Genomic DNA, 27,419 nt, shown 5'->3' on the forward strand with positions numbered 1-27,419 from the left:
CATGCATCCACTCTCCGTCCTTACAATGACTTATTCTGCTGTACTAAAGCAAGCAGATGTACATATAAACAATTCATGTTTTTAAATGATTTCACATATTATTTTAGTAATATATTTCACATATCTAATGTGTTTGTAACCTAACTAACTCATCATGTTCCTTACATGTTATTATTATTAAAGTCTAAAAAAAACTTTATGGCAATAATAATGACACCAACCAAAATGTAAGCACAATATTATTAATCCATGCTAACACAATGCTAACAGCATATACACAAGCTTGCATCTGTCATTCATTTTAAGTTTACAAGTTAGCTTATTTTAGTCACATATTTTACTGAACAATGGCATGGCACAAAAACGCATCAAAGCAGATGTTGATTGCACATCATTTGTACCATTATATGTCATACATGCCAGAAATTATTGTTGAAAAAAAGTTTGTTGTTTCCAAATTCTATACTTATTTTAAATCAAACTTTTAAAGCTGCAGTAGGGAGTTTTGAGAAAATGTTGACTTAGCTTGAAAATTTGAACAAGCACAACTTACAGGTCCAACCCCCTTGCCCTCTGCTGCGCTACAGCCCTCCCTCCACTGCTCCTCCCCCACAGCGGAGCCTGCCGTGAACGCGCAGGCTAGTAAGCAGGACCACCGATGACGGCGGATTATAAACAGTTATGCAACATTCACTAATAGGGACGAAACATCAACAATATGCTTTACATTGACTATGGTCTGCCCATACTTTGACTACAAACTTGGTCCTCAAATCATTATGTATTTTGCAATACATGTAACTTTATAACGTTGCACTCTTTCTATTAGTTCCCTTTCAGTCGATAACGTCGGACGTAGTCGACGTCGACTGAATTGGGATCTCGCTAGAGAGCCTGTCTTCTTCGAGTACTATTGAACGAGCCAATGTAATTGGCGTGCGTGATTCGCATCACACACTCCGCCCCCGCGGCGCGGGTATAAATACGGAAGTGGATGCACGCACTAGTTGCCTTTCGCTTCGGAGCCGATCGTTTGATGTCTCTGAGAGTGCTGTTGTCTACAACGAGTGAGTGTGTCGGTGTTCTTCAGGAAGACTCTCCCAGTGCTGGTGTTCTACAGCGCGAGTGCAGCGGTGATCGCGAGCTTTGAGCTCTCAACTGCTGTTTTAACAGCAACAAATTTCTAAATGTTTGTGTGTGTGGATGGCTGGTTAGAGGGCGGAAAAGTGAGTGCTTCACTGTTTCAGTTCTCTGTTCAGTGTTGCCTCGGTCATTCCCCTGTGTGCTCCGGCACTGGTGACGGTCCTATTTTCTGAAAGAGCAACACGGGTGCGTTTGCGTCTTTTTCAAGATGTCATTCCGCCCGTGCGTTTCTGGGTGCGGTCTTTCCCTGTCTCTCTCTGATGGTCACAACTGTTGTGTCACGTGTTTGGGCTTACAGCACGCTGAGACAGCTTTTGTGGACAGCTCGTGTTTTCACTGTGGGAACATGACTGTCGCAGTGTTGAGGGCGAGACTCGCCTTCGTTCGCGGAGAGCGAGTCCCCATTACCATGCCCCACCCTCGGGTGCTGTGTGGGATGGGTGACCGGAGGATAGTGTTGGATGTCCCGCCCGGTAACCATTCCCTGTGGGCTCCTCACTCCTCCCTTCCACTGCAACCACTGGAGCCTCCTGTGTTGTCTGCTGGTCCATCTGTAATGGGTGGGCCAGCGGTTTCACTCGGGGCTCCCCTGGAGGACAGGACGCCGATTGCAGCATCGGAGGGTGAGCTGACTTCTAGAGATGATGACTCGGCTGAATTGTCTCCCTCCGGGAGTTCAATGTTGCCCGAGCCGGATCCAGAATTATCAGCTATGCTGAAACGGGCCGCCAAGGCTGCCGGGCTCGAGTGGAACCTCCACCGTGTCCCGTTCAGTCTCGGTTGGAATCTGGAGTTTGGTATCTTGGGGCGGGCCGCGCTGGTTCTCAGCTCGCCGCCCCAGTGCCTTTCTTTCCCGAAATGCATGGAGAGCTTATCAGGTGGTGAACAGCATCTTTCTCTGCCAGAAACTGCCTGAATAGCTTTTCCCCCTCATTACCCTTGATGGAGGAACGGTGAAGGGTTGCGAGGTGTCCCTCCATTGGAGCGGTCTGTCGACACAGGTGCACCTGTGTCCGGCGGCCGCTGCCTTTTGGGGGGATCCTCGTCTCCCCCCTAAGGCCTGTGAGGTTTTGTCCGTTCCGATGGGCAGAGCTTACAAAGCCTGTGGGCAAGCCGCTTCCTCTTGCGTGCCACGGCGTTGCTGCAGGCTAGGGCACCCATGGCATGCACGAGGGTAATCCAGACCGTGCGCTCATAGGTGAGCACCGCACTGCATCCGACCTCACCCTCCGGGGTACGGGTGTCGTAGCGTGCGTGATCGGTCTGGCGATGTCCACCTTGGTGGTCCAGTAGCGCCTTCGTTGGCTCAGCCTGGTTGGTATGGCGGATGCGGACAAGGTTCGGTTCCTGGTCTCCCCAATTTCCCAGGTTGGGCTGGTCGGCGACGCGGTGGAGAACTGCATCCAACAGTTCTCTGCCGCTCAAGCGCAGATGGAGGTCATCCGGCACATCCTGCCCCGGTGGCCAGGTGCTGCCTCCACCCGCCGCCGGTGGCAGCTCCTCCGCCTGCTCGTCGCCGTGGGCGTTCCCCGGCCGCCGCTCCTGCTGGCCCTCCACAGCAGCCTCCACCCAGGCCTCAGCATGGAGCCGGCCGCAGTAGGGACGCCCAGCCCGCTCCAGGCGCTGCCAAGCCAGGTGGCAAGCGACAGCGAAAGCATTCCGGAGCGGGCCGCCCAGGAATGGATGAGATGCTCTTGGAGTGGCACGATCACTCCCTCCCCCCGGGTGAGGGCCGGGTGGAGCCTTTGTTTGTGTGTGTGTCTGTTCCGCCGTTGGCTCCCTAAAAAAAAAAAAAAAAAAAAGCGGAGCAAGCGGTACCCACACTTCAAAGAGAGAGCAATTTCATCTGTTCCTGGGTCTCAAGAGGGCCAGTCTGGCGGGTGTGACCCTGTATAGCCTTACACCCCTCAGCTCCCCCTTGGTCGCCAGCAGGCAGCTTGGTGCGTTCGAGGACCCGGTCATCCGCCTTCTCACGCGCCCCCTGCCGCTTGTGGGGACAGGTAAGTGTTGCACAGCACACTAACACCACTCTCTCTACTTTGCTGCCCCACCTCAGGCTCGGCTACCCCACTCAAGTCAGTGATAGTCATCACATTAGGTGTTGAGCAGACGTGCTCCTGAAAATTCAGTGATATTCATCACACCGAGCGTTGAGCAGTGCTCCTGACTTGTGCGTGCTTATCTTATCCTGCTGGCGAAGGATTTGATATAGCCGCTCCTCCAGCCGGTACAAAGGCCAGTTGTAAACTCGTTCTTCGTGCTACTAGGTGGTGGGTCGTGACCATCTTGGCCCAAGATTGGTCTGCAGCTCCGACCTGAAGGACATGTGCTTAAAAACAGATCTCTACCTTCCGCACCGCAGGCCATCCTGTGGGTTGTGTGTAAGGGTGGAGTATCAGTACAGTGTCCTTCCCTTCGAGTGCTCCAGAGCCCGTTGGGTCTTCAGGTCAACTGGAAGAGAGTAATCTCGCCCACGGGCTTAGTATCTCTTTTTCAGTTTTGGAGATGGACTCGGTCTAACACGTTTCTCCAATGAGAATGTGTTCAGCTGGTGTTTGAAGTGAGAAAGGGTCCCACTGGAAGAACTTTCAGAGGCTCCTGGGGTATATGGTAGTTGCAGCCATTGGCTTCCTCCATATGTGACAGCTTCAGCGCTAGCTTCATGATCGAGTCCCGAGGTGACAGTGGCAGGGCAGCTCACCCTGTGTGACTATAGTTCATCCCGGTCTGCTGCCAAACCCTCTTCAACAGAGGGGCCATGTACAAAGGGCGTGTTTTAACGGGGGTCTGGGCGACCCCCGACTACACGGGCATTCGTGCCTCGAGTTGTTAGACATTGCGACCGTTGCGCAAGCTTCCCCTGCATGTCACAACTCACCCGTCACCTCCTCCTTGGAGTCAGACGCTTCTGAGGGCGCCTTGTTCCACTCCTCCCGCTTACTCAATCGTGCCGCCATCGAGCCTCACGACAGTTATAGCCAGGGCAAGTGGAGACTCCATCCCCTGGGTCCGGCTGGGTCATGACCATTCCAGGGCCGCTCAGTTGCCCCCCCCCCCCCCCCCCCCCCCGATTTCATTTTTCCGCCAGTGTTTGTGTAAACCGAGCGGACTACCCTTGGACAAACACTGGGTCTCAGCTGCCCCAGGGGCCCGCAGAAAGGCGTTTAACCCCAGTGAGCCTTCTAAAAGTGACTGCGACTCATGGTCGCCTTGCGCCTGCTCAAGTCAGTGAAATCATCACTCTTCATGTTGAGCAGAATTGCTCCTGAAACTCAGTGAAGTTCATCGCACTCAGGTGTTGAGCAGCAATGCTCCTGTAGCTCAGTGAGTTCATCACATGTAGCTCAGTGAATTCGTCACACGCAGTGCTGAGCAGAAATGCTCCTGGTGCTCAGTGAAGTTCTTCGCACTCAAGTGTTGAGCAGAAATGCTCCTGAAGCTCAGTGAGTTTATCACACTCAGGTGTTGAGCAGGAATGCTCCTGAAGCTCAGTGAACTTGTCACACCCAAGTGCTGAGCAGAAAATGCTCCTGAAGCCCAGTGATCTTCACATGTTGTGTTGAGCAATGCTCCTGTCTTTTGCGCCCATCGCCTGCACCTACGTGCCAAGTCAGGAGAGGAACAGGTCTTCATAGTTGCCCCTTATTGGCCCAACTAGACCTGGTTCCCATCAACAGCCTTCCTGACTTCCCCTGAAAACTCTTTCGGGGACGGGGCACGATGGCACTTGCGTTCTGCCCCCGGAGATTCCGGGCGGTCTTACATCTGAACGCGGAGGTTCAGGTGGCTATCACAAGAACATGTGATAGTTACCATCACTTCTGCGAGCACCCCCTAGAATTGGGTAGCGTGCTTACGCCTTTAGAAGTGGAACCTAGTCGTTGAGTGCGTCTTCTCTCCAGAGGAGATCCTGAAAGCTTTCGATCACTTCAGTGCTCTCTTTCCTGCAAAATGGGTTGCAGTAGGCTGTTTTCCTTCACCCTCAAAATGATGTTGCCTCGGTGTTTAAACGACGCTCATCGTGTTGCAGAAGTATGCAGAAGCACGTTCTGATCGTCAGGTTCCTGAGGAGCAAGGTCTTGTAAATCCTTGTGTCCCTCTTTATCCTCTTGGGCCTTGTCCCTGGTGCGACTGCACTGCAGAGACCGCCCCTGAGCCACTGCAGGCAGTGAGTTAAAAATTCTGTTATATCAGTTCTCCTGCTCGCGTGGTCTCTACTAGAGTGAAGGGACTTGCTCGCTTTCGGTCAACGTATTGTGCCTGGAGTCTGGGCCGGCTAACTCTCACAAGCTGAGACCCTGGCTCGGATTGTGCCCAAGGTTCCTACCTCTCCCGTAATAGGAGCAGGTGGTGAGCCTGCAAGCGCTACCCTGGAGGAGGCAGATCCAGCCCTGGCTTCTCTGTCCGTTCGCTTGGACGTGTACATAATGCAAGTCATAGACCTCAGACCAGCTCTACAAATATCTGTTGGAATTCAGCAGAGAGGGAAGGCTGTTTCCATGCAAAGTTGCACTTAGTGCTTGCCTTCATTTCGGTAAAGATCCGAGATGCAACATGTCCACTTAGGTGTTGAGCTCCTCTATGATGAGTGTAAAGTGCTCCGCCTGGGCGTTGACGATATACTTTGCTAAAACATATTCTAGAGTTGGGGGCTGGACGACACCTAGTTGAACCGCTGCTTCCCGTGGGCTCCCTTCTCATGAAGCCAGTTTCACCGTGAGCCCGGTTCAAGTGTCGGCTTGCTGCGCCATTCCCCTCCTATGGACTGGATACGTGCGCCTTTCTACTCCAGTTGAGTTCCCTTAAAATTGAACCCTGTTGAGTTCCTCCACACCCCTCCGACGTCGGACGTGCGGAACGTCTGGTGTTAGGCCTACCACTCGTAAGCAGTGTGGAACCTGTGTTAGGCTGGGTCCATATGTTGCGGTCCCTTCGGCGACCCCATATGTGTATTTTTCCACGATACGGCTCCCTGCGGTGAGCCCGTGTCTTCCCTCGGCAGAGTCTCTCTGCCGTCACTGTCCGGTGTGTCTCCCCCCGTCTTAGGCTGGAGCCACCCCAGTGACATTCCATATGTTAGACTGCCCGGTTTCCGCCCAGTTCATATGTGTATTTTCCACGTTACCTCCCTCTGGGTTGGACGTGGCTTCCGCAGCGTCCCTTCCTTCCAATGTACGGGGAACGCTTTCCCAGTGGTCCTGTAGGAACAGCAGTGACTTCCCTGGCCTAAGCCCTGTCCTTCCCCGCCTTAAATTTGCGGGGGCATCAGGAGGCTTTGGTTTAGGCACTGGAAGGTGGCAGCGTTAGTGGCGTGTTCAAAGGGTGATCCCAAATCAGTCGACGTCGACTACGTCCGACGTTATCGACTGAAAGGGAACGTCCTGGTTGCGTATGCCACCCACCGTTCCCTGAAGGAGGGAACGGAGGACGTAGTCCCCTTGCCACTACCGCTGGACCACCACTGACCCCGGGTTACTCTCGGCTCCTCAGCGAAAAAGCAACTAGTGCGTGCATCCACTTCCGTATTTATACCCGCGCCGCGGGGGCGGAGTTTGTGATGCGAATCACGCACGCCAATTACATTGGCTCGTTCAATAGTACTCGAAGAAGACAGGCTCTCTAGCGAGATCCCAATTCAGTCGACGTCGACTACGTCCTCCGTTCCCTCCTTCAGGGAACGGTGGGTTGCATACGCAACCAGGACGTTATAAATAGCTAGTAAGATAGGATTAGTTCACTTTTAAAAAAACTTTTTCTGATAATTTACTCACCCCCATGTCATCAAAGATGTCCATATCTTTCTTTCTTCAGTTGAAAAGAAATTAAGGTTTTTGAGGAAAACATTCCAGGCTTTTTCTCCATATAATGGACTTCAATAGGACACAAACGTTTCAAGTACCAAATGACAGTTTCAGAGCAGCTTCAAAGGGCTTTAAACGATACCAGACGATGAATAAGGGTCTTATCTAGCGAAACGATCAGTCATTTCAAAAACAAATAAAAAACTTTAAGTTTTATAAGCACAAATGCTCGCCTTGCTCTGTTCTGTGATGCACGTTCGTGATCCTGTTCAAACTCGTTCATCAAAATTAACAAATCTTTTTTCGAGTCATTTCGTTCGTTGAATGAATGAAATGACTCCAAAAAAGACTTGTTCAAAATTAACAAATCTTTTTTTGAGTCTTTTCGTTCGTTGAGTCAAGATTCGTTCATTTGGATGAACGAGTTTGAACAGGAGAGTCACGAACGACGGTACGTGCTCGCGCTGGGCAAGAGAGGGGTGATCAGCGCGTACCCAAGCGTGATTGACACTGCTAAGACATTCCTCCTGGCTCTGATTGGTTGTTTCTGACCGGGAGCGGTGTATTTCTGCAAATGGCAATAGGACCACAGGGAGGAGCCAGAGGATCTTGATTTTTTTCACAGATTATCTGTCTCATATTCTACTGTCAGGACATAATGACAGTTTTAACAAAAATTTGTTTACAAAAGTTACCTACTGGAGCTTTAAGTTAAAACGGGCAACAATAGCAATTTCTGATGTGGCTTTCATACATTTCTGACGTACAAGTGTGCAAAGAAACTATATATATATATATATATAGTATATATCTGTTCCAAAAGAATAAAGTACTTCAACGTGCCAGTGACTCATTACCCTTTAATATAAAATTGTACAAGAGTTCTGATTTGTACAAAAAAGCCATTTATATGCCAAAACCATATGCATTTTATGTAAAAAAAAAGAAAAGAAAAAAAAGAGGTTATGTTACAAAAGATTCCAAAAATTATGTTTATTCAAGGAGGACATCATACGGTCTCAGTGGCTAAAAATAAACAATTTAGACCTAATGTAGCATTGTTAAGCTATCAATATCACCCTTTGTAAATCAAAATGTGAACTTTTCGTCAGTGGCCATTAAGGACAATCAAACAAGACAACTACGCCAAACATCACATTAGATCAACAGACAAGTTCAACAAAATATTTCAGGCTTATTTCGCATTGTTTGTGGTTGCACAACACATAGTATCTTGTACTAGTGTTAAATTATGGATTTTTTTCCATTGAATCATTGATACTTCATATAACTGATCACACTGATCAGAATGTTCCTCTGTATTTGAAATTTCAATGGATATGCTTGTTAATATCTTTTATTCTACACAGTGTCAATTCAATTTGTTCTTATGTTTGTGCTATATAACTCCATGCCCTCGAAGAAACAGTATTAACACAACAAACTTAGAGATCACCTTTGTAAAATATTGCATTCAATGTTAATGGTCTGTGATGGCCCTGTCCTCAGAGCTGCAATGAAATATTTAAGGCTCACTCAGATTATTTTAGCCAATGGCTTCATGGTAAAAGCCTAACTCTGTGGGGACAATGCAGGACAGTAATGACTGTCCAATCCTGCTGCGCACTGGAGCTCTTCTCTCATACCTCTCTCCTGTTAAATGATTGACGGTTTCCATTCCTTATTACTTGGCCTTTTATTGTACTGCCTGATTTTTCAATGTACATATTTTTACAACCATCAGATAAATCTAATTCTATCAGAACCACATTATGTAAGTATTCAGGGAATCAGATTTGGAAGTAATTTTCTTTCTCTTCAGTAGATTAAAATTATGAGTTTTTTTCCCATATGTGTCTCTCTAGAAATCTTTGGTTCAACAGTCTGGAAAGTATAGGGTTGATAACTTTCTTCACTTTGTGATATTTCGTTACCCATCTACACATGTATTTATTATTATTTTTATAATTATTATTATTATTTGGGTTAAAATAAAGCACCAGCCTTTGTCAGTCCTAAAAATGCTTTCTGTTTTGAGGTTAACAGGTCATAAAGTTATTGACAAGTCATTTTATTGACCAGTTTAAGACAGTCAAATGCCTTTGAGGTGGTATTCTTTCATAGCCCTTTCAGATAGGAGATAGAAAGGAAAACTTGCTGTGACTCTCGGGAGAAACGTGGCTGTATGTGCTCAATGTTCCCCTCATATCCTGACTGGATGTAACAATATGGAATAAACAGCCAATAGCAATTTATTTTCTGTCTTGTGTGCCATCCAGTGAAGTAAAGCGTACACTATTAGCCAGTGTCCTAAAGGACCACCCACTGTGGCAGCAGTTGTGATGGGGGTAGGAGGTAGCAGGTAGAGTGGTGGCAGAGCAGGAGAAAACAGAAGAGAAGAAGAAAAGATAAAACCTGTAAAAGAGCTTTGGGTCTCTCCATGATGCAGTATTGTCAGCAACATTCACTGAATTTATTGAATTTCCACAGGTCAGTGGTGGAAATACCTCCAGGTTTGTGTATCAGTACATTTGAATTATACACACTGCTGATATCACTGCTGATATAATTCATATCTTCATATCTGATCTTTTCCTCAGAAAATAACAGCAAGGCTACTATCATCATATAGGACATAAAGGAGGGAGCAAATGTATCTAGTCTTTGTCCAACATTAATAACATTTTGGACTGCATGGAGTTCCAGTAGTGTAAATTACATGTCATTTATTCATAATTATCTTTCATTTCATTTATTCCAATTGAAACCAACAGACATCAAAGGGCTAATTTGCATTCAATTAATTATTATAAACAGATACCTATAAATAAATACTCATATCTGCATAGCCTCTAACTGGTTCAAATTTAATAGTGCTTTCTTCTTTGTCTTGTTATTGTGTGGCCAATAGACAATGCATGCCATGAACAAGATACTGATAAAAAAATTAAACAGTCAATCAGTGTCTGGAAGTAATGCATTGGAGGAGATAGCAAACTACTGTAACTTCTTCTCAATGTAATTTCTTTTCATTGGGTGTTGGAACGTTGTCTTTGATTTTGGTCACAGTTTAGAGCCTCTCTTTTGTGGCACACTGAAGTCAATGGCATTTCTATATGTTAAAATTGTTCAAATTTATAGAGACAAAATAAATTACAGGACACATACTAACACTTTTAAAGTAATACTACATGCAGTAGAAAGATTATCTACCTCTGGGCTAGTTCAGCCTTTAACCATACACTTATGCTCTTCAAATGTTAACTCGTCAAATGTTATGATCAGAGTCAGTAATACTTAATTTACTGCATTCAAATGAATATACCTGAAACACTTATTAAATGGGATGAATATTGGGTTTAATCATGTCAAATGAGATTCCTCTCAAATGAGATTCCTCTCATATAAAGATCTGGCACGTTTTTTATTAAAGGTACAGTAATTACCCATTTGGCACTGTATCCTTAAAAATGTCCTTTCCATGTTGGACAACCATCATTGTAAAGTGTTATCCTTGTAATATTATTACAAGTCCCACTAGTATAGTTGCAAAGTGCATTTTTTTTCTTTTAATTTTTTTTTTTTTTTACTAAAGCTATAAACATGAGAAAATAAAAAAGTACTTTGTTAGAGCTAAAGCATGCCAGCTCCATCTGTATATCTAACAGGTAGATAAAACAAGTCACAAGTCACATATTTAACTCTTTTCTTTTCTGAAACTTTTTTTAAAGCCAATATAAATGAATCAAGCTAGGCAGATGCTACTTTGTCTTGATTACCTTACCTAATTAAAATGAAAGTATTACAGTAAAAGAAAATGAAAAACAAATGAACAAAATATCAACCATCAATACAACTGTTTCACACCAAAGCCCCTCACAACATTATTTACACATTTAAGCCAGTCATGCACTTGTATGGGATTCTTTTCAAAGCTATTATTACACAAATGCAGGATTTTTTGTTTTTTGTTTTTTTGTCCATGATCATTTCTGCAGGCAAGATTCACAAATAAGAGATTGAGAAGAAGGTTGTGTCAGGAATTGAGGGATATATGTTGTTATATTGTATGTTTAGTCCTTTGCTTCCAAAAACGGAAATGTCAAAAGGGCAAAATTCTGCTCTAACTTTTCATACTTGAAAAGACGTTTAAGAGGAATAATGCTATTTTCGTAGCAATATGGGATTTTTGTGAGGTTTGGGGGGGTTGTGTGGATTGATCTAATCAACCATTGTGGTATAAGGGGAATTTTTGTGTAGGTTGGGGTTCTGGCTATGCCTGTTTCTGCTTCTTACAGAAGAAAACATCATGTTACAGCCAGGTATTTTGCATTTGTGCATTTCACGCAGGTGGACAGTCTTGTAGTGCACCCGAAGGGTCCCTTTGTTACTGTACAGTTTGTGGCAGATGGTGCAAAGGATGCCTCCTGTACCATTACCTCCACTGGATGCCAAGATGGATGGTGAGAAGGAAGGTTCACAGCGCAGAATCCCCTCCTCTGTGCCTGCTTCTCTTCCTTCCTCCCTAGCCTCTTCCCCATCATTTCCCTCCCTTGCCAGTCTCTGAGCCCCAGAACTAGGGTTGCAGTCCTCAGTTTCACTAGCACCCTCCAGGTCATCCAACACGATGCCATCATCGCTGCCCTCATCAGACTCCTGTGAGGATTGCACACTGCCACTTGACTGTAAGCTAGAGGCAGTGCTCAGGTCCAGCACCATGTAGTCATCATTGGGGCCATGGCAATAGCCATTGCTGTGTGAATATACTCTAGTGACAGGGGATCTCATTCCCTCATGTCTTCTGCCTCGTGGTGGTCCACTGGCAGCAATTCCCACCCCCTCCAGTCCCAGGTGGTGGTCAGCATAGATCTTTGATAGGAACTCAGCACGCAGATCTTTAGGCAAGGTTGTAAGCTGGGGGTCCAGGACAATGTCATCCAGCTCTTTGGTCAGTAGTTTGCGGTGCAGGTTGATGTTGGAGCTATGTCTGCAGGGAAGAGAGAACAGGGTTCCTGTAGCAATTTATTTGAACTGAAAACAAACACACACATACACACACACACACACGCACACACACACACACACACACACACACACACACACACACACACACACACACACACACACACACACACACACACACACACACACACACACACACATGTACACACACACACACACACACACACACACACACACACACACACACACATGTACACACACACACACACACACACACACACACTCACACTCACACACACACACACACACACACACACACACACACACACACACACACACACACACACATGTATATATATATATATATATATATATCAAAATATAACAAAACTACAGTGATTAACTAAATGTGTTTTCACATTAATGTTGACAGAGTCTCTGTTTGTTTGTTTTCTTTTCAGTAAATGTATACTAAATATACTTCTGAATAATCTGTACGACACTGATTATGCTAATATCTTGCAGTAAAATTCTGTTGCTGCAAGATCTCCTATTACTAGGACTGGAATGACGTATCAAAATAATCACAGTTTATCTTCATCCCTAATCCCTTGTCATGTTTCACACAAAACACAATTTTAGAGCAGATGCTAATGCTAGTATGGCAGCACCACTTAATATGAGCCTGCACATTATTAGGACTCACGACCACTTTCAGTGACAGTATCAAAAATGGTAATGTCCATAACATTGGGAAGTTTTATCACAAATGAAATTGTTATTATATTAACAAGTCCAAACAAGGTGTGAGTTCATCCATCAGATATTTTAAACAACCAACAAGGACATTAAATGCTTAGTAACCGAGTGCAGAGAGTTTGTTTAAACCGAGTGCCTCACAGCTTGCATCAATTGCAGCTCCATTGGATCTGCGGTTCAACGTAATTAATATTTCTCCGTCTATGTGAGTAAACTAAACCTGTCAGGATTAAACAGTTCACTGTGGCTCTCACATTATATGACATGGCAGACAAGTAGTTGTCCGGTGCGGTTTAGCTCATTTTGTGCAGGTTTGTCGAGAATGTGGTTGTGAGTACTAAAAATGTGCAGGTGTCAGTTTGATTATAGAATGGGGTTGTCACGCTCATAAAAAAACAAAACGCTGTATAATTGCAACCGTTTAAAGCGGCGCTGCCATACTAGCCATTAGGATATGCTCTACAGTTGTGTTTTGTGTTTTGAAATACTTAATTATATTAATTTTATAGCACCAATCTATCACATTTCCTGCATTGTCATGCTTATATTTGAGTGACTGCATGAATGTGTTTTAAAGCACACTACTTTCTGACACAGCAGAGAGTTCAATAACTCTAACACCGCTTAGACAGTATTCTGCTACTGTGTTTACTCCTGTCAGCATGTCTGCAGGCATGCACAAATGCAATTGACTCTGACTCAATTAAATACTCCACCTCATTGAATGGGAGTTTATCAATTGATTCGAGCTGTGGTAATGCAATAATAGAGGGAAACTTGATAACATATTAACTCAGACTTGGATAGCATTAGCACATTTACTCACTCCTGAAGGTAGTTTAATCGAGACCCATAAGGATATTGTTCATTCAGGCTTCACTTTAATAAAGATGGACTTTCTCTCACCCCAATCCAGGATCACATAACACATAACAAGAGAAAGTGACTTTGCAGCAATTAATCTAAAACTTGATTTATTTACAACTTGATCTGCCTCTAGACAACTGTTCAAAAGTCCCTCATATTCTAGTGTCATGAAAAGCACTGCAATATTAGCTAGTACATGTAGTAACCAAACCAAAATAAAACCACCAAGATCTATGTGTGCACTAAGCCTCTGTGGGTACCATACTACAATTGCTCACTACATTTCCTGTCTAAAATGAATAGTAATAGATACAAGAAATTAAAATAAAAAAAGACCACAGGAATCCCAGGTCATGCGAAAGGGTTAAATGTAATTTAAATAGTCACCTAAACCTGACTCTGACTGATAAATGGATTATACAATGTATTGTAGAGCTTACCAGCAGTGCCATGGTTGATGCAGTCAAAAAGGGTCCCTTTTCTTTAATTATTTAGTTCCCTATCCGACATTCTCCTGCAAGAAGTAAAAATAAATTCAATAGAGGGACCCTTTCTGTTGATATTAAGTATATAGGAGTGGACCACCAAAGCATCAACATTAAAGAGAACAGCATACTGATTAACTGTGGTGGTCAACAGATAAGCATGTGAGAATATGCATGTGTACACATGACCATTACTGTATTTTGTTTGTATTTATAAAATATCAGACCAGTTTAGTTCTGATATGAAACCATTAACTATTTTAGATGATATCTTAAAATTAAGGGGACAACTAATTTTATTTTGAATAACTCACAGCAATCATGTAGAGCTTGTTCATTGTGACTGATTTTTTTTATGCAGTTGATGATGCTTAAAGGGATAGTTCACCCAAAAATGAAAATTACCCCATGATTTACTCACCCTCAAGCCATCCTAGGTGTATATGAAATTCTTCTTCAATACGGAAATGTAATATATGACATATATGTCCCTATATCGCAAGTGACGCCATCATATATGCTAAATATAAGACAATATATTGCTATCACCTACATACATATCTATAGATATATATTGATATAAGTTTATTACATATATACATGTTTTATATTAAATGAGTATATTGACATATGTTAAGATGATGTATATGATTATTTTTTACATAATATTGTATGTTATGACCATATATGTCATTGATATGTTTAATTTATATATGCCAATTTATTTAAACAACATACATACATACATTTTACATGCCTATGGTTTCCTTATTAATTTATTCCTTGTTCCCTTTCGAAGGGAACTCAACAATACGTCATCGACGCTATGGGGAACGCCTCAGGCGTGACAGGTGTCTGAAATCAAGTATCAACTCACAACAATCATGTTGACCGGCGACAGTCCGTGCTTCATCAGCTCGAATGATGAGCACGCAACCTGGATGTATAAAAAGGGCGCCTTGAGACCGTGACAACATCCTTTTCGTCTTCAGGGACTGTTTGTCTGTTTTTGAGTAGTCAACAAAAATGAAGCGTGCAGAGAAGGGGAGAAATACTTTCCGCAAGTGTGCCGACCCGTGTCCCAGATATTTGACACCGGAGGATTCAAACGATCTGTGCGTTTTCTGCCTGGGAGAAGAGCACGCGCGGGAAGTTCTCGAGGGAGCTTCCTGCGCAAACTGTGAGCGTTTTTCTCTGAAAACGCTCCGTTCTCGTCTGTCCCACTTCTCGAGGGAAGTGGGCGCGGCATCTGAACCCCGTGGTGTTGGTCGCGCTCGGGCTGAGGCTCAGCGGCGCGTGAGCTCGTGGGGCTCTCAGATGGAGCTGGCAGATCGTCTGGAGAGGGGCGTTAACCTCGCGGATGATCTGCCAGCTGACGAGGGTGAGTTACAGGTCGATGTTGAAGAGGTTCTTTCTCTTTCTGATGGATCTGTAACCGGTTATCTTCGGGCCGGGCAGGAGTTGGCTGCTGATGATGTCAGTCTGGTTGAGACTGAACCATCTCAGCCCTCCTGCCCAGTGTACGCTGAGTTGGTGGATGTTATGGGGCGCGCCACCAACAGATTACAGCTACAGTGGAGGCGCGTCCGGGAGGAACCTGCTCGTGGTATTTTGGACGATCGGTTCCTCCCTTCCCATAAACCACCAGCCCGGACGAGCCTTCCATTCCTTCCTGATCTCCACTCTGAGATCGAGAAGGCATGGAAGAACCCGTTCTCTGCGCGTCTTCATCTGCATCAGCGGAATAATTTCGCTGCTGTGGATGGGGCCGCGGAGCACGGGTATGTGTCGATGCCACCAGTGGACGAGACGTTGGCCAACTATCTCGCCTCTGGTCGGTCTTCGTCACTAGGAGCTCCGTCCCTGCCATCCAAGCCGCTTAAGACTACATCACGCTTGAATGGCAGAGCGTACACAGCAGCAGGTCAGGCAGGAGCGGTTCTGCACACCCTCGCGGTCCTTCAGGCCTACCAGGCCGACCTGCTGCGGGACCTCGATCAGGGGGCCGGTCTGTCCCCTGACGCGGTCGCAGAGCTGCGCCGCACCACGGATTTGTCTCTCCACGGAGAGGCATCTGTGGCTCAACCAGGCTGACATCGGGGAGAAAGAAAAGACCTTTCTCCTCGATTCGCCGGTTTCGCCTTCCGAGCTTTTCGGACCTTCTGTCGACACGGTGGTCGATAAGTTCAGGGAGGCGAGGGCGCGCTCTGCGGCGTTTAAGAGCTGCATACCGCGGAGGTCCTCGGCCCAGCCCAGGCAGGCGGGAGGGCCTGGTCCGTCGTGGTCTGAAGATCACAGACAGGCCCAGAAGGCCAGTGTCGTTTCCCGCGCGCCCCCTCCTCCTAGCAGAGGGAGCAGGGCGCGCAGGAGGCGTAACTCCCGCGTGAGGCACGATCTCAGGGAGGTGATCCAGAGCAAACGTTCTCAGACCAAACGTTAACCTTCCTGGATCTTGTTTCCTATCCACCATCGCTCCCAGGCTCCTCCTACATCAGGCCTGGTGCGGGGCCCATGATGAGCTCATGAATTCTCTGATGGCCCGCTTCAGCTTGGTTGATAGGAGCGCCTTACCTTTACTTGTGAAACAGTAAAAAAAAAAGAAAGAAAAGAAAGAGGGGGTTACTGAGTTTCTGACTCCCGGTGTGCCTCATTCCGCATGCTGCAGGTTTTATGCTGAGTGAAAATGTTCTTTTGCGCAAATAACATTTTTCTCTTCTTTTTCAGAACTCGCCTCCTGTACAGAGCCGGGGACATGTTTGGTAAGCAAGGTTGTGAGTCGAGCTCCCACAAACTGTGGTCGCCAGGTTACAGGCCTCGCCAGGCCTTCCGGGTTTTGAGCTTCCACATGTCAGGTTACAGGCCTTACCCGGCCTTCCTGAATGTGAGCTCCCACATACTGTGGTTGTCAGGTTGCAGGCCTCACCCGGCCTCCCTGAATGTGAGTTCCCACATACTGTGGTTGTCAGGTTGCTGGCCTCACCCGGCCTCCCTGAACGTGAGCTCCCACACACTGTGGTTGTCAGGTTGTAGGCCTCACCCGGCCTCCCTGAGTGTGAGCTCCCACATACTGTGGTCGCCAGGTTACAGGCCTCATCCGGCCTTCCTGGTTATGAGCTCCCACACACTGTGGTCGCCAGGTGACAGGCCTCACCGGCCTTCCTGGTGATGGGCTTCTACGTGTCAGGTTGCAGGCCTCTCCCGGCCTCCCTGAATGTGAGTTCCCACATACTGTGGTCGCCAGGTTACAGGCCTCACCCGGCCTTCCTGAGTGTGAGCTCCCACATACTGTGGTTGCCAGGTTACGGGCCTCACCGGCCTTCCTGGTGATGGGCTTCTACATGTCAGGTCACAGGCCTCACACGGCCTCCCTGAATGTGAGCTCCCAGATACTGTGGCCCGGCACATTCTGTGGCAGGTGACAGGCCCCAGCCGGCCTTCCTGGTTATGGGCTCCCACATACTGTGGTCGCCAGGTTACAGGCCTCATCCGGCCTTCCTGGTTATGAGCTCCCACGCACTGTGGATGAGCTCCCACCTAATGTGGTCGCCAGGTTACAGGCCTCACCTGGCCTTCCTGAATATGGGCTCCCACATACTGTGGTCACCAGGTTACAGGCCTCACCCGGCCTTCCTGAATATGAGCTCCCACATACTGTGGTCGCCAGGTTACAGGCCTCACCGGCCTTCCTGAGTACGACCTACTGTGGTCGCCAGGTTATAGGCCTCTCTGGCCTTCCTGATATGAGCACCCACCTACTGTGGTCGCCAGGTTACAGGCCTCACCCGGCCTTCCTGAATGTGAGCTCCCACATACTGTGGTCGCCAGGTTACAGGCCTCACCCGGCCTTCCTGGATATAAGCTCCCACATACTGTGGTCGCCAGGTGACAGGCCTCACCCAGCCTTCTTGAGTGTGAGCCCCCATGAGCTTCTACAGGTCAGGTTACAGGCCTCATCCGGCCTTCCTGAATGTGGGTTCCCACACAGTGTGGTCACCAGGTTTTTAGGCCTCTTAGGCCTTCCTGGGTGTGAGCTCCCACATGCTGTGGTCGCCAGGTTACAGGCCTCACCCGGCCTTCCTGGTTATGAGCTCCCACATATTGTGGTCGCCAGGTTACAGGCCTCACCAGGCCTTCCTGAATGTGAACTCCCACTCACTGTGGTCGCTAGGGTGTAGTTCTGAGCTTTCACATGTCAGGCCTCATCAGGCCTTCCTGAATGTGAGCTCCCACCCACTATGACTATCAGGTTACAGGCCTCATCTGGCCTTCCTGATCATGGGTAAATTCAGGCCTCAAAACCGGCCTCCTGAATTTAGAGTGATGAAGTACATGCACATTTACTTCATCTATTTTCTTTGTACGCTCCGTACCTTCTAAATAAACCCATACTTATGGTAAGTCACACGACGAAACGTCTTGTGTACTTTCTAAAATAAATTTCTTATGGTAAGGGTCGTGCGCTGTACGCTTCAGTCCCTTCCTATGTGGCTAGACCCCGGTCTTTCACCTTGGGTCCCACTCTAGATGCGTCCTGTCATCAAAGTATGCTACGACAGACGCCTTTCTCTAGCTAACTTCCACTTTTGATCCAGGCCTTCCTGGACTCAGAATGGCTCAGTTCATGCACTTTTGTTTCATGTACTTTCTAAAAATCCATATTTATGGCCTTTCTGGAAGTATCCCCACATGGTGTGGTTGTCAGGTTACAGGCCTCACCAGGCCTTCCTGAAAGTAAGCTCCCACAGGTTGTGGTTGCCAGGTTTCGGGCCTCACCGGCCTTCCTGAGTATGAGCTCCCACCTACTGTGGTCGCCAGGTTACAGGCCTCACCCGGCCTTCCTGAATATGAGCTCCCACATACTGTGGTCACCAGGTTACAGGCCTCACCCGGCCTTCCTGAATATGAGCTCCCACATACTGTGGTCGCCAGGTTACAGGCCTCACCCGGCCTTCCTGAATATGAGCTCCCACATACTGTGGTCGCCAGGTTACAGGCCTCACCCGGCCTTCCTGAATATGAGCTCCCACATACTGTGGTCGCCAGGTTACAGGCCTCACCCGGCCTTCCTGAATATGAGCTCCCACATACTGTGGTCGCCAGGTTACAGGCCTCACCCGGCCTTCCTGAATATGAGCTCCCACATACTGTGGTCGCCAGGTTACAGGCCTCACCCGGCCTTCCTGGATATAAGCTCCCACATACTGTGGTCACCAGGTTACAGGCCTCACCCGGCCTTCCTGAATATGAGCTCCCACATTCTGTGGTCGCCGGGTTACAGGCCGCATGGGCCTTCCTGAGTATGTACTTCCACATGCTGTGGTCGTCAGGTTTCAGGCCTCACCGGCCTTCCTGATATGAGCCCTCATGTACTGGAGCTCCCCACATAGGGAGTTATCAGGTCTTAGGCTTCAGAAGACCTTCCTGGTTTTGATCCCTCTTACATTCTCAGTGTTCAGAACGAACACTGGGTAGGCCCATGGATTGAGTGGACGTCTTCCATCATTTCTTGAGGTTGAGTCACACTCTCCGGGGAATCCCGTCTCTGTGATCCGGAACTGAATGGTTTCTGCCAGCTTTGCAGGCCTTCAGTTTTGGATGCCTTTTCCAAGGCAGTTTCCAGAGGCTCTGTCTCGGACAGACAGGCAATGGCCAGACTGTGCGTCTTAGGATAGATCACCAGGCCAGCCTGCTGGCATGTCAGGAGGCATGCTCTCCTGAATAGTGACTGGCTGGGTGTCCCTTGAGTCCCCTAGCCACACTCCCTAGAAGGGACCCCTTCTATTAGGAAGTTGTGGTCCTAAGCCTTTGAGCTGGCCCAGATATTCCTCCCGTGAACTATGTTCTGGCAGTTTTCTTGGTTCATTAGCTTGGGCTATGATCGGTAGGGAATGCTGTCACTGACAGCCCAACGTGACCTAGGGTGAGTGGTTTTAGTGTCCTTTGTATTACTGGTTCTGACAGTTGTCACTGCCATTGGGCATGCACTCCCCTCAGTATGGCGGCGTGGGTATTTCGTTCCCCATAGCGTCAATGACGTATTGTTGAGTTCCCTTCGAAAGGGAACGTCTCAGGTTACAACTGTAACCGATGTTCCCTGAGAACAGGGAACGAGACAATACGTCTCCCTGCCATACCTCGGGGCCTGCCTGCAACAGTCCCTTCAGACGATAGGATGTTGTCACGGTCTCAAGGCGCCCTTTTTATACATCCAGGTTGCGTGCTCATCATTCGAGCTGATGAAGCACGGGCTGTCGCCGGTCAACATGATTGTTGTGAGTTGATACTTGATTTCAGACACCTGTCACGCCTGAGGCGTTCCCCATAGCGTCGATGACGTATTGTCTCGTTCCCTGTTCTCAGGGAACATAGGTTACAGTTGTAACCTGAGACGTTTTCCTTATTTGAACAGCTTGAACTTTTAACAAGTCTACACAATCCACATTTAATTTCTATCCCATTTTAGAATTAGCACAATTTTATTAATAAAATAGATTTTTTTTTAAATTATTTTACCTCATCTTAACTGGCTCATAAAAACAAAACAAATACTACAAAAATTCTATTTGGAAACTTAATTATTATTTTTTCATATCAATAACCATATATCAATATCATTGATATTGTATATGGATAATTATATAAGGGTGGCAGTGGCCCAGTGGTTCATGTAGGTTGTCTACAAACTGAAAGGTTGGTGGTTGGATCCCCGGTTCCACCTGACCAAGTGTCGAGGTGTCCATGAGCAAGACACCTAACCCCAGCTGCTCTCGACGAGCTGGATGGCGCCTTGCATGGCTGACACCGCCGTCGGTGTACGAATGAGTGAGTGAATGGGTGAATGTGAGGCAATATTTAAGCATTTTTGTGGCCATGGGTCTGTTAAAGCGCTATATAAATGCAGTCCATTTACCATTATATATGTGACATATATATATAAAAAACACTATTATACATACATAAAATCTATTGGCTAGTTTTATATGTCAATATATGAAATTGTTCCTTTTTCTACTAGGTTTTATATATGGGCAGAAATATATGTACATATATGTTTTCACTTTCTATGTGGATATATTTAATATATGTATATTTCATATGTGTACATATATTACATTTACTTATGGGGTGTTATATTAAGAAAAAAATGATCTTCCAAGCTTTATAACGGCAGTGAATGGCCGTTTATATTTTGAAGTCCATCAAAGTGCATCCATTTATGATAAAAGTGCTCCACGGCTCTGGGGGGTTAATAAAGGCATTCTGAACCGAAGCGATACGTTCATGTAAGAAAAGATCCATATTTAAGACTTAATCGACTAAAATATCAAGCTTCCGGCAGATGGCCGTATGCATCGATTTACGGCGATAGAGTAACACTTGACGATGTATGACGTAGGATGTAGGAGTAGCGTAAGCTTTGACGCCTCCTATGGATATTTTTCTCACACGAACGCATCGCTTCACTTTAGAAGGCCTTTATTAACCTCCCAGGGACGCGTGGAGCATTTTTATCATGAATGATAAAATTATGCACTTTTATGGACTTCAAAATATAAACGGCCAGTCACTGCAATTATAAAGCTTGGAAAAGCCAGGACATTTTTTAAAATAACTCCGATTGTATTCATCTGAAAGAAGAATGTCATATACACCTAGGATGGCTTGAGGGTAAGTAAATCATGGGGTAATTTTCATTTTTGGGTGAACTATCCCTTTAAAGGGGCATTCGGCAACTCTAGCTATTTCTTCGCTGATTTTCACTTTTGTTGTCGCATGTTTTGTCAACGAGCTCCCCCTACAGCTGTGAGGCGTATATTTCACAACAATGGTGTAAGAAAACTCACTTGCGTCACCCTCCTCTCGCTTTCTACCGCTGCTCATGTGCAGTTGTTATTATCGGAGCCGGCCAACTTTATCTTGTGGAGCTATATCTACCGAGGTGGGTAATACATCATACACATTGAGGGCGGTGTGTGTGTTTGTCGAATTGCCATAAAGCAGTTTGTGTTTCTCGCTTCTCACGAGACTTCCTATTTCCAACTTACCGGGATGTTAATCCTCATGTTGCAAGGTTAGTTTTCTGCCTAAGGAACGTTGGGGGGAGCGGGGAAAGTCACCATTCTCACCAGAGCATGTTATTAAACCATCAAAATGATTTCTAAACGGTTTTATTAAGTTGAAATAGTTGCCGAATACCCCTTTAAGTTGGCAGATCCTTTTGCAGCATGTGACCATAAATTGCACCCTCACACTGCTCATAAGCTCTAAGATGCCATAACTAATTGGCAATACACACACACACGCACGCACGCACGCACGCACGCACGCACGCACGCACGCACGCACGCACGCACACACGCACACACACACACACACACACACACACACACACACACACACACACACACACACACACACACACACACACACACACACACATAGGGGATAGAATATATAGTTTATGCCATTTTAAAATCATTATGTCTATGGAATGTCCCCATAAAGCATGGAAAGCTTTGATGGGGACATTCCATAGACAAAATTATTGTTAAATGGCATAAACTATATATTCTATCCCCTAACCCTTAATCTATCCCTGAACCTACCCATCACAGAAAACTCAGCATTTTTACATTTTCAAAAAAACAAAAAAAACATCACTTAGTATGACTTATAAGCTGTTTTCCGCATGGGGACCAAAAAATATCCCTGCAAGAACAAGGATTTCGGATATTGCCATCTTTGTGGGGACACAAGTCCCCATAACATAGGGTTTACCAGGACAACACGGAAGCACGCACGCACACTTGCTGTATTCATGCTTGAACAATATGGTATGATTACTGTCTTAACTATAAGTTACTGTTATATCTATAGGCGATATAGATATAACGCGTTTACATCCAAATAATATTATTACAAGCACACCGCATAGATTCAGTTGTGTTGCTTTTGCTTGAATGAATAAACTCCAGCCACTTTCTTTCCAAATAAATTAAATAAGATACAGCTAAATAAACACAGATGACCCAGGATTTGCTACTTGCTATTAGTCAGTGACTGGTGGAATTTATAATTGAGTCCTTGTTCGAGAAAGCATTTTTTAAAGTATTTCTAAACATTTAAATGTTTAGAAATACGTGACCATATGTTATTTCAAAGCTAACAGACATTGGCAATAGGCTACACACACACACACAGCAGAATTGAACTTATTTCCTAATGAATTAATTTTACACAGTTAACTGAATTGAATCAACACTGAACTGAATTAAGCTGAAAAATGACACTATCAACTTACTCCAGCTGTGTTACAGCAGAATTTGAATCTGTCTCATATTGTCAGGTTATTGTCTTGTTCCTTTCTATAGTCTTAGTTTTTATTGTCATTGGTTTTGTCCTAGTTACTCATCTGTTGTCATTAGTTTTAGTTTAAGCCCTTAGTTCCCTTTATTCAGTGTTTGGTCTCGTTTTGGTTTATGTGGTTGTGCTTTATGTTTCCTGAGTATTACTGAGTAGTTGTAATTAAAAAAAATATATATTGTTGAAGTCTCCCTCATTGTGCGATTATTACTGCCACAGCCAAAACGTCACACATATTTAATGAAGTTTGCATCATTAATTCTGTTACTTTACTGATTATTACTGTGAAGCAGCTTTTAAACCATTTATATTGTATAAAGCACTATAAGGTGACTTAATATTACATACACACATGTTGGTAGGCTACACCTATCATTATGAGGGCATTCCATTTGCGTAATAGTTTTTTAAACTGAGCTAATGATGCCCTAACCTAGTGTTTCTCAATGGGGGCGTTCTGAGGAATTTCAGAGGGCGCTGGATATCTTTGAAAGGGAAGTGTTGAGGTGCTCTTAGGGGGCGTTTAAGGTGTGTAAATGCTAAAGATTTAAGAGAAGAAACTTGTAACTACTTCCAAAAAAAAAAGGTTTGCAATATTATAATACCGTTTTGTCCTTTGTGAAATCACAGTGAACGTTCTACACATCCACAGCATCACTGATTATAATGGGGTTTTTATGTGCTTTTAACGCGATGTGTCGTACCATTTGCGTCTGATATAGACAGAGTGTAACCTACCAGTTTACACCAATGTGACTAGAATCAACGGTATTCTGACTCTTTCCATAGTAACAAATATTTACTTAAGTGTTTCTGTTTGCTGGTTGGCTACATTTTGTGAGAATCTACAAAACCTTAAGTTTCAGTGCCAAATTTCTAAAGCAATTATTTATCACTCATAAATATTATACCTATTCACATGGCTTGTTTGCTCCTTGGAAACGTCCTGGTTGCGTATGTAACCCACCGTTCCCTGAAGGAGGGAACGGAGGACATAGTCGACGTCGACTGAATGGGATCACGCCAGGGAGCCTATTGTCTTCGAGTATTATTGAACGAGCCAATACACATTGGCGTGCGAGATCTGCATCTCACACTTCCCCGCAGCGCGGGTATAAATACGGAAGTGGATGCACGCACCATTTGCTTTTCGCTGAGGGGCCGAGCGTAACTCGGAGTCAGCGGTGGTCCAGCGGTAGTGGCAAGGGGACTACGTCCTCCGTTCCCTCCTTCAGGGAACGGTGGGTTGCATGCGCAACCAGGACGTTCCCTTTCAGTCGATAACGTCGGACGTTGTCGACGTCAATTGAATGGGATCACCCTTTGAACACGCCACTAACGCTGCCACCTTCCAGTGCCTAGACAAAAGCCTTCTGATCCTCCCGACGTTTTAGCGGAAGAGGACAGGGCTTAGGCCAGGAAGTCGCTGCTGTTCCACAAGACCCACTTAGTTAGACTTGGCAACACTGGGAAAGCGTGCCCAACATCGGAAGGAAGGGACGCTGCGGAAGCCCAACCAACCCCAAAAACAGGGGGGGGGGAAATACGCATATGAACTGGGCGGAGGACCGGGCAGTACAACATATGGAGTATCACTGGGGTGGCCCCAGCCTAGAGAGGGGGGAGACAACACCGATTTACAGTGACGGCAGGACTCTGCCAAGGGAAAGACACGGGCTCACCTTGGGGAGCCATATCGTGGAAGAATACACATATGGGGTCGCCGTAGGGACCGCAACATATGGACCCAGCCTAACAAGGGTTCCACACTGCATACGAGTGGTAGGCATAACACCGGACGTTCCGCCACGTCCGACGTTGGAGGGGTGCGGAGGAGCTCAACAGGTTCCGGATAAGGGAATTCAACTGGAGCAGAAATGGCGCACATATCCGGTCCGTAGGAGGGGAATGGCGCAGCAAGCCGACACTGAACCGGGGCTCACGGTGTTACTGGCTTCTATGAGAAGAGAGCACACGGGAAGCAACCGGTTCGACACGTAGGCTATAGAATCTAGCAAACGTATTAGGTGTCGCCCAGCCCGCAGCTCTACAGACATCTGTCAGCGAGGCACCCTGCGCCAACGCCCAAGAAGCGGCAACACTCCTTGTGGAGTGAGCTCGTAGTCCTGGGGGGACAGGGTTCACCTTGGGACTCATACGCCAAGATGATGGCATCCACTATCCAGTGGGTCAACCTCTGCTTGGAGACAGCCTTTCCCTTCCGCTGATCTCCGTAACAGATGAAGAGCTGCTCTGAGGTCCTAAAGCTTTGCGTTCTGTCCACGTATAAGCGCAGAGCGCGAACGGGGCAGAGAAAAGCCAGGGCTGGGACTGCCTCCTCCGGGGGCAGCGCTTGCAGGTTCACCACCTGATCCCGAAAGGGGGTGGTAGGAACCTTGGGCACATATCCAGGCGAATTCCAGGCACGACTCGCTGACCGAAAATGCGTGCAGGTCCCCTACCCTCTTGATGGAGGCCAAAGCAAGCAGGAGGACTGTCTTTTGGGACAGAATTTTTAACTCTGCAACCTGCAAAGGCTCGAAGGGCGGTCTCTGCAGTGCGGTTAGCACCAGAGATAAGTCCCAAGAGGGTATAGAGGGGGGGCGAGGCGGATTCAATCTCCTCTCTCCCCTCAGGAACCTGACGATCAGATCGTGCTTCCTCAGGGATTTCCCGTCTACTGCATCGTGATGTGCGGCAATAGCGGCAACATACACTTTGAGGGTGGAGGGGGACAGCCGACGCTCCAAAGCCTCTTGCAGGAAAGAAAGCACGGAAATGATCGAACACCTTTGGGGGTCTTCTCTGTGAGAAGCACACCACTCAACGAACAGGTTCCACTTCAGAGAGTAAGCAAGCCTCGTAGAGGGAGCTCTCGCTGAAGTGATGGTATCTACGACTGCCTGTGGTAGATTACCTAGAACCTCCGCGTCCCGTCCAGGGACCACACATGGAGTCTCCAGCAGTCTGGACGTGGGTGCCATTTGGTGCCCCGTCCCTGAGAGAGCAGGTCCTCTCTCAGAGGAATGGGCCAGGGAGGAGCTGTCGAGAGGAGAAAAAGTTCGGGGAACCAGGTTCGGTTGGGCCAATAAGGGGCAACTAGCAAAACCTGCTCCTCTTCCTCCCTGATTTTGCACAGTAGTTGTGCCATGAGGCTCACTGGGGGAAACGCATACTTGTGGAGGCCCCGGGGCCAGCTGTGAGCCAGTGCATCCGTGCCGAGGGTCCCCTCGGTGCGGGAATAAAACAACTGGCAATGGGACGAGTCCGTAGAGGCAAACAGATCTATCTGTGCTGCCCCAAAGTGGTCCCAAATCAGCTGGACTGCCTGGGGATGGAGTCGCCATTCCCCCGAGGCCACAATCTGTCGTGACAGCTCGTCGGCTGCACGATTGAGCAGGCCAGGGATGTGAACGGCACGAAGCGACCTCAGATGCTTCTGACTCCATAGGAGGAGGTGGCGGGCGAGTTGTGACATGCGACGGGAACGTAGACCACCTTGGCGGTTGATGTACGCAACGGTCGCCGTGCTGTCCGTACGGACCAGTACATGCTTGCCGAGCAGCGTCGTCTTGAGGCGTCTCAAAGCAAGGAGCACTGCTAACAACTCGAGGCAGTTGATGTGCCAATGCAGGTGGGACCCCGTCCAGGTGCCAGCTATTGCATGCCCGTTGTACGTGGCCCCCCAGCCGGTGTTGGAGGCGTCTGTGGAAACCACAGCATGCCTGGACGCTTGTTCTAGGGACACACCGGCCCGGAGAAACGAAAGGTCCGACCACGGGCTGAGGGTTTGGAGGCAGGCCGGGGTGATTTTTACACGGAGCATGCCTCTCTGCCACGCTCTCCACCACGGGACTCGGTCGCGAAGCCAGTGCTGGAGTGGTCTCATATGAAGCAGGCCGAGCGGCGTAACTGCGGCTGCGGCTGCCATATGCCCCAGGAGCCTCTGAAATTGTTTCAGATAAACCACTGTACTGCTCTTGATGAGATTCAGGCAGTTCAGCACCGACCGGGCGCGATTCTCTGTGAGGCGCGCCGT

The 27,419-nt window shown here is 46.9% G+C and overlaps 1 protein-coding gene across 4 annotated transcripts in view; it reads right to left on the reverse strand.

The window, feature by feature from the left end:
- Window positions 1–9,388: 9,388 nt before the first annotated feature.
- The window catches only part of bnc2 (basonuclin zinc finger protein 2), a 324,547-nt gene continuing 306,516 nt past the window's right edge, over window positions 9,389–27,419 (reverse strand). For 3 of the 4 annotated variants that reach the window (XM_077232323.1, XM_077232321.1, XM_077232322.1), the window contains one exon: window positions 9,389–11,931. In XM_077232323.1, coding sequence (XP_077088438.1) covers window positions 11,166–11,931 — 766 coding nt within the window. In that variant the 3' untranslated portion in view covers window positions 9,389–11,165. Of the gene's footprint in view, window positions 11,932–13,972; window positions 14,047–27,419 lie in introns of all 4 variants that reach the window. The other variant, XM_077232324.1, reaches the window with a different exon arrangement.

Source organism: Siphateles boraxobius, unplaced genomic scaffold, assembly GCF_051911475.1.
Source record: "Siphateles boraxobius isolate OS27281-9 unplaced genomic scaffold, OSU_SipBor_1 17, whole genome shotgun sequence".
NCBI classification, from domain to species: Eukaryota; Metazoa; Chordata; class Actinopteri; order Cypriniformes; family Leuciscidae; genus Siphateles; species Siphateles boraxobius.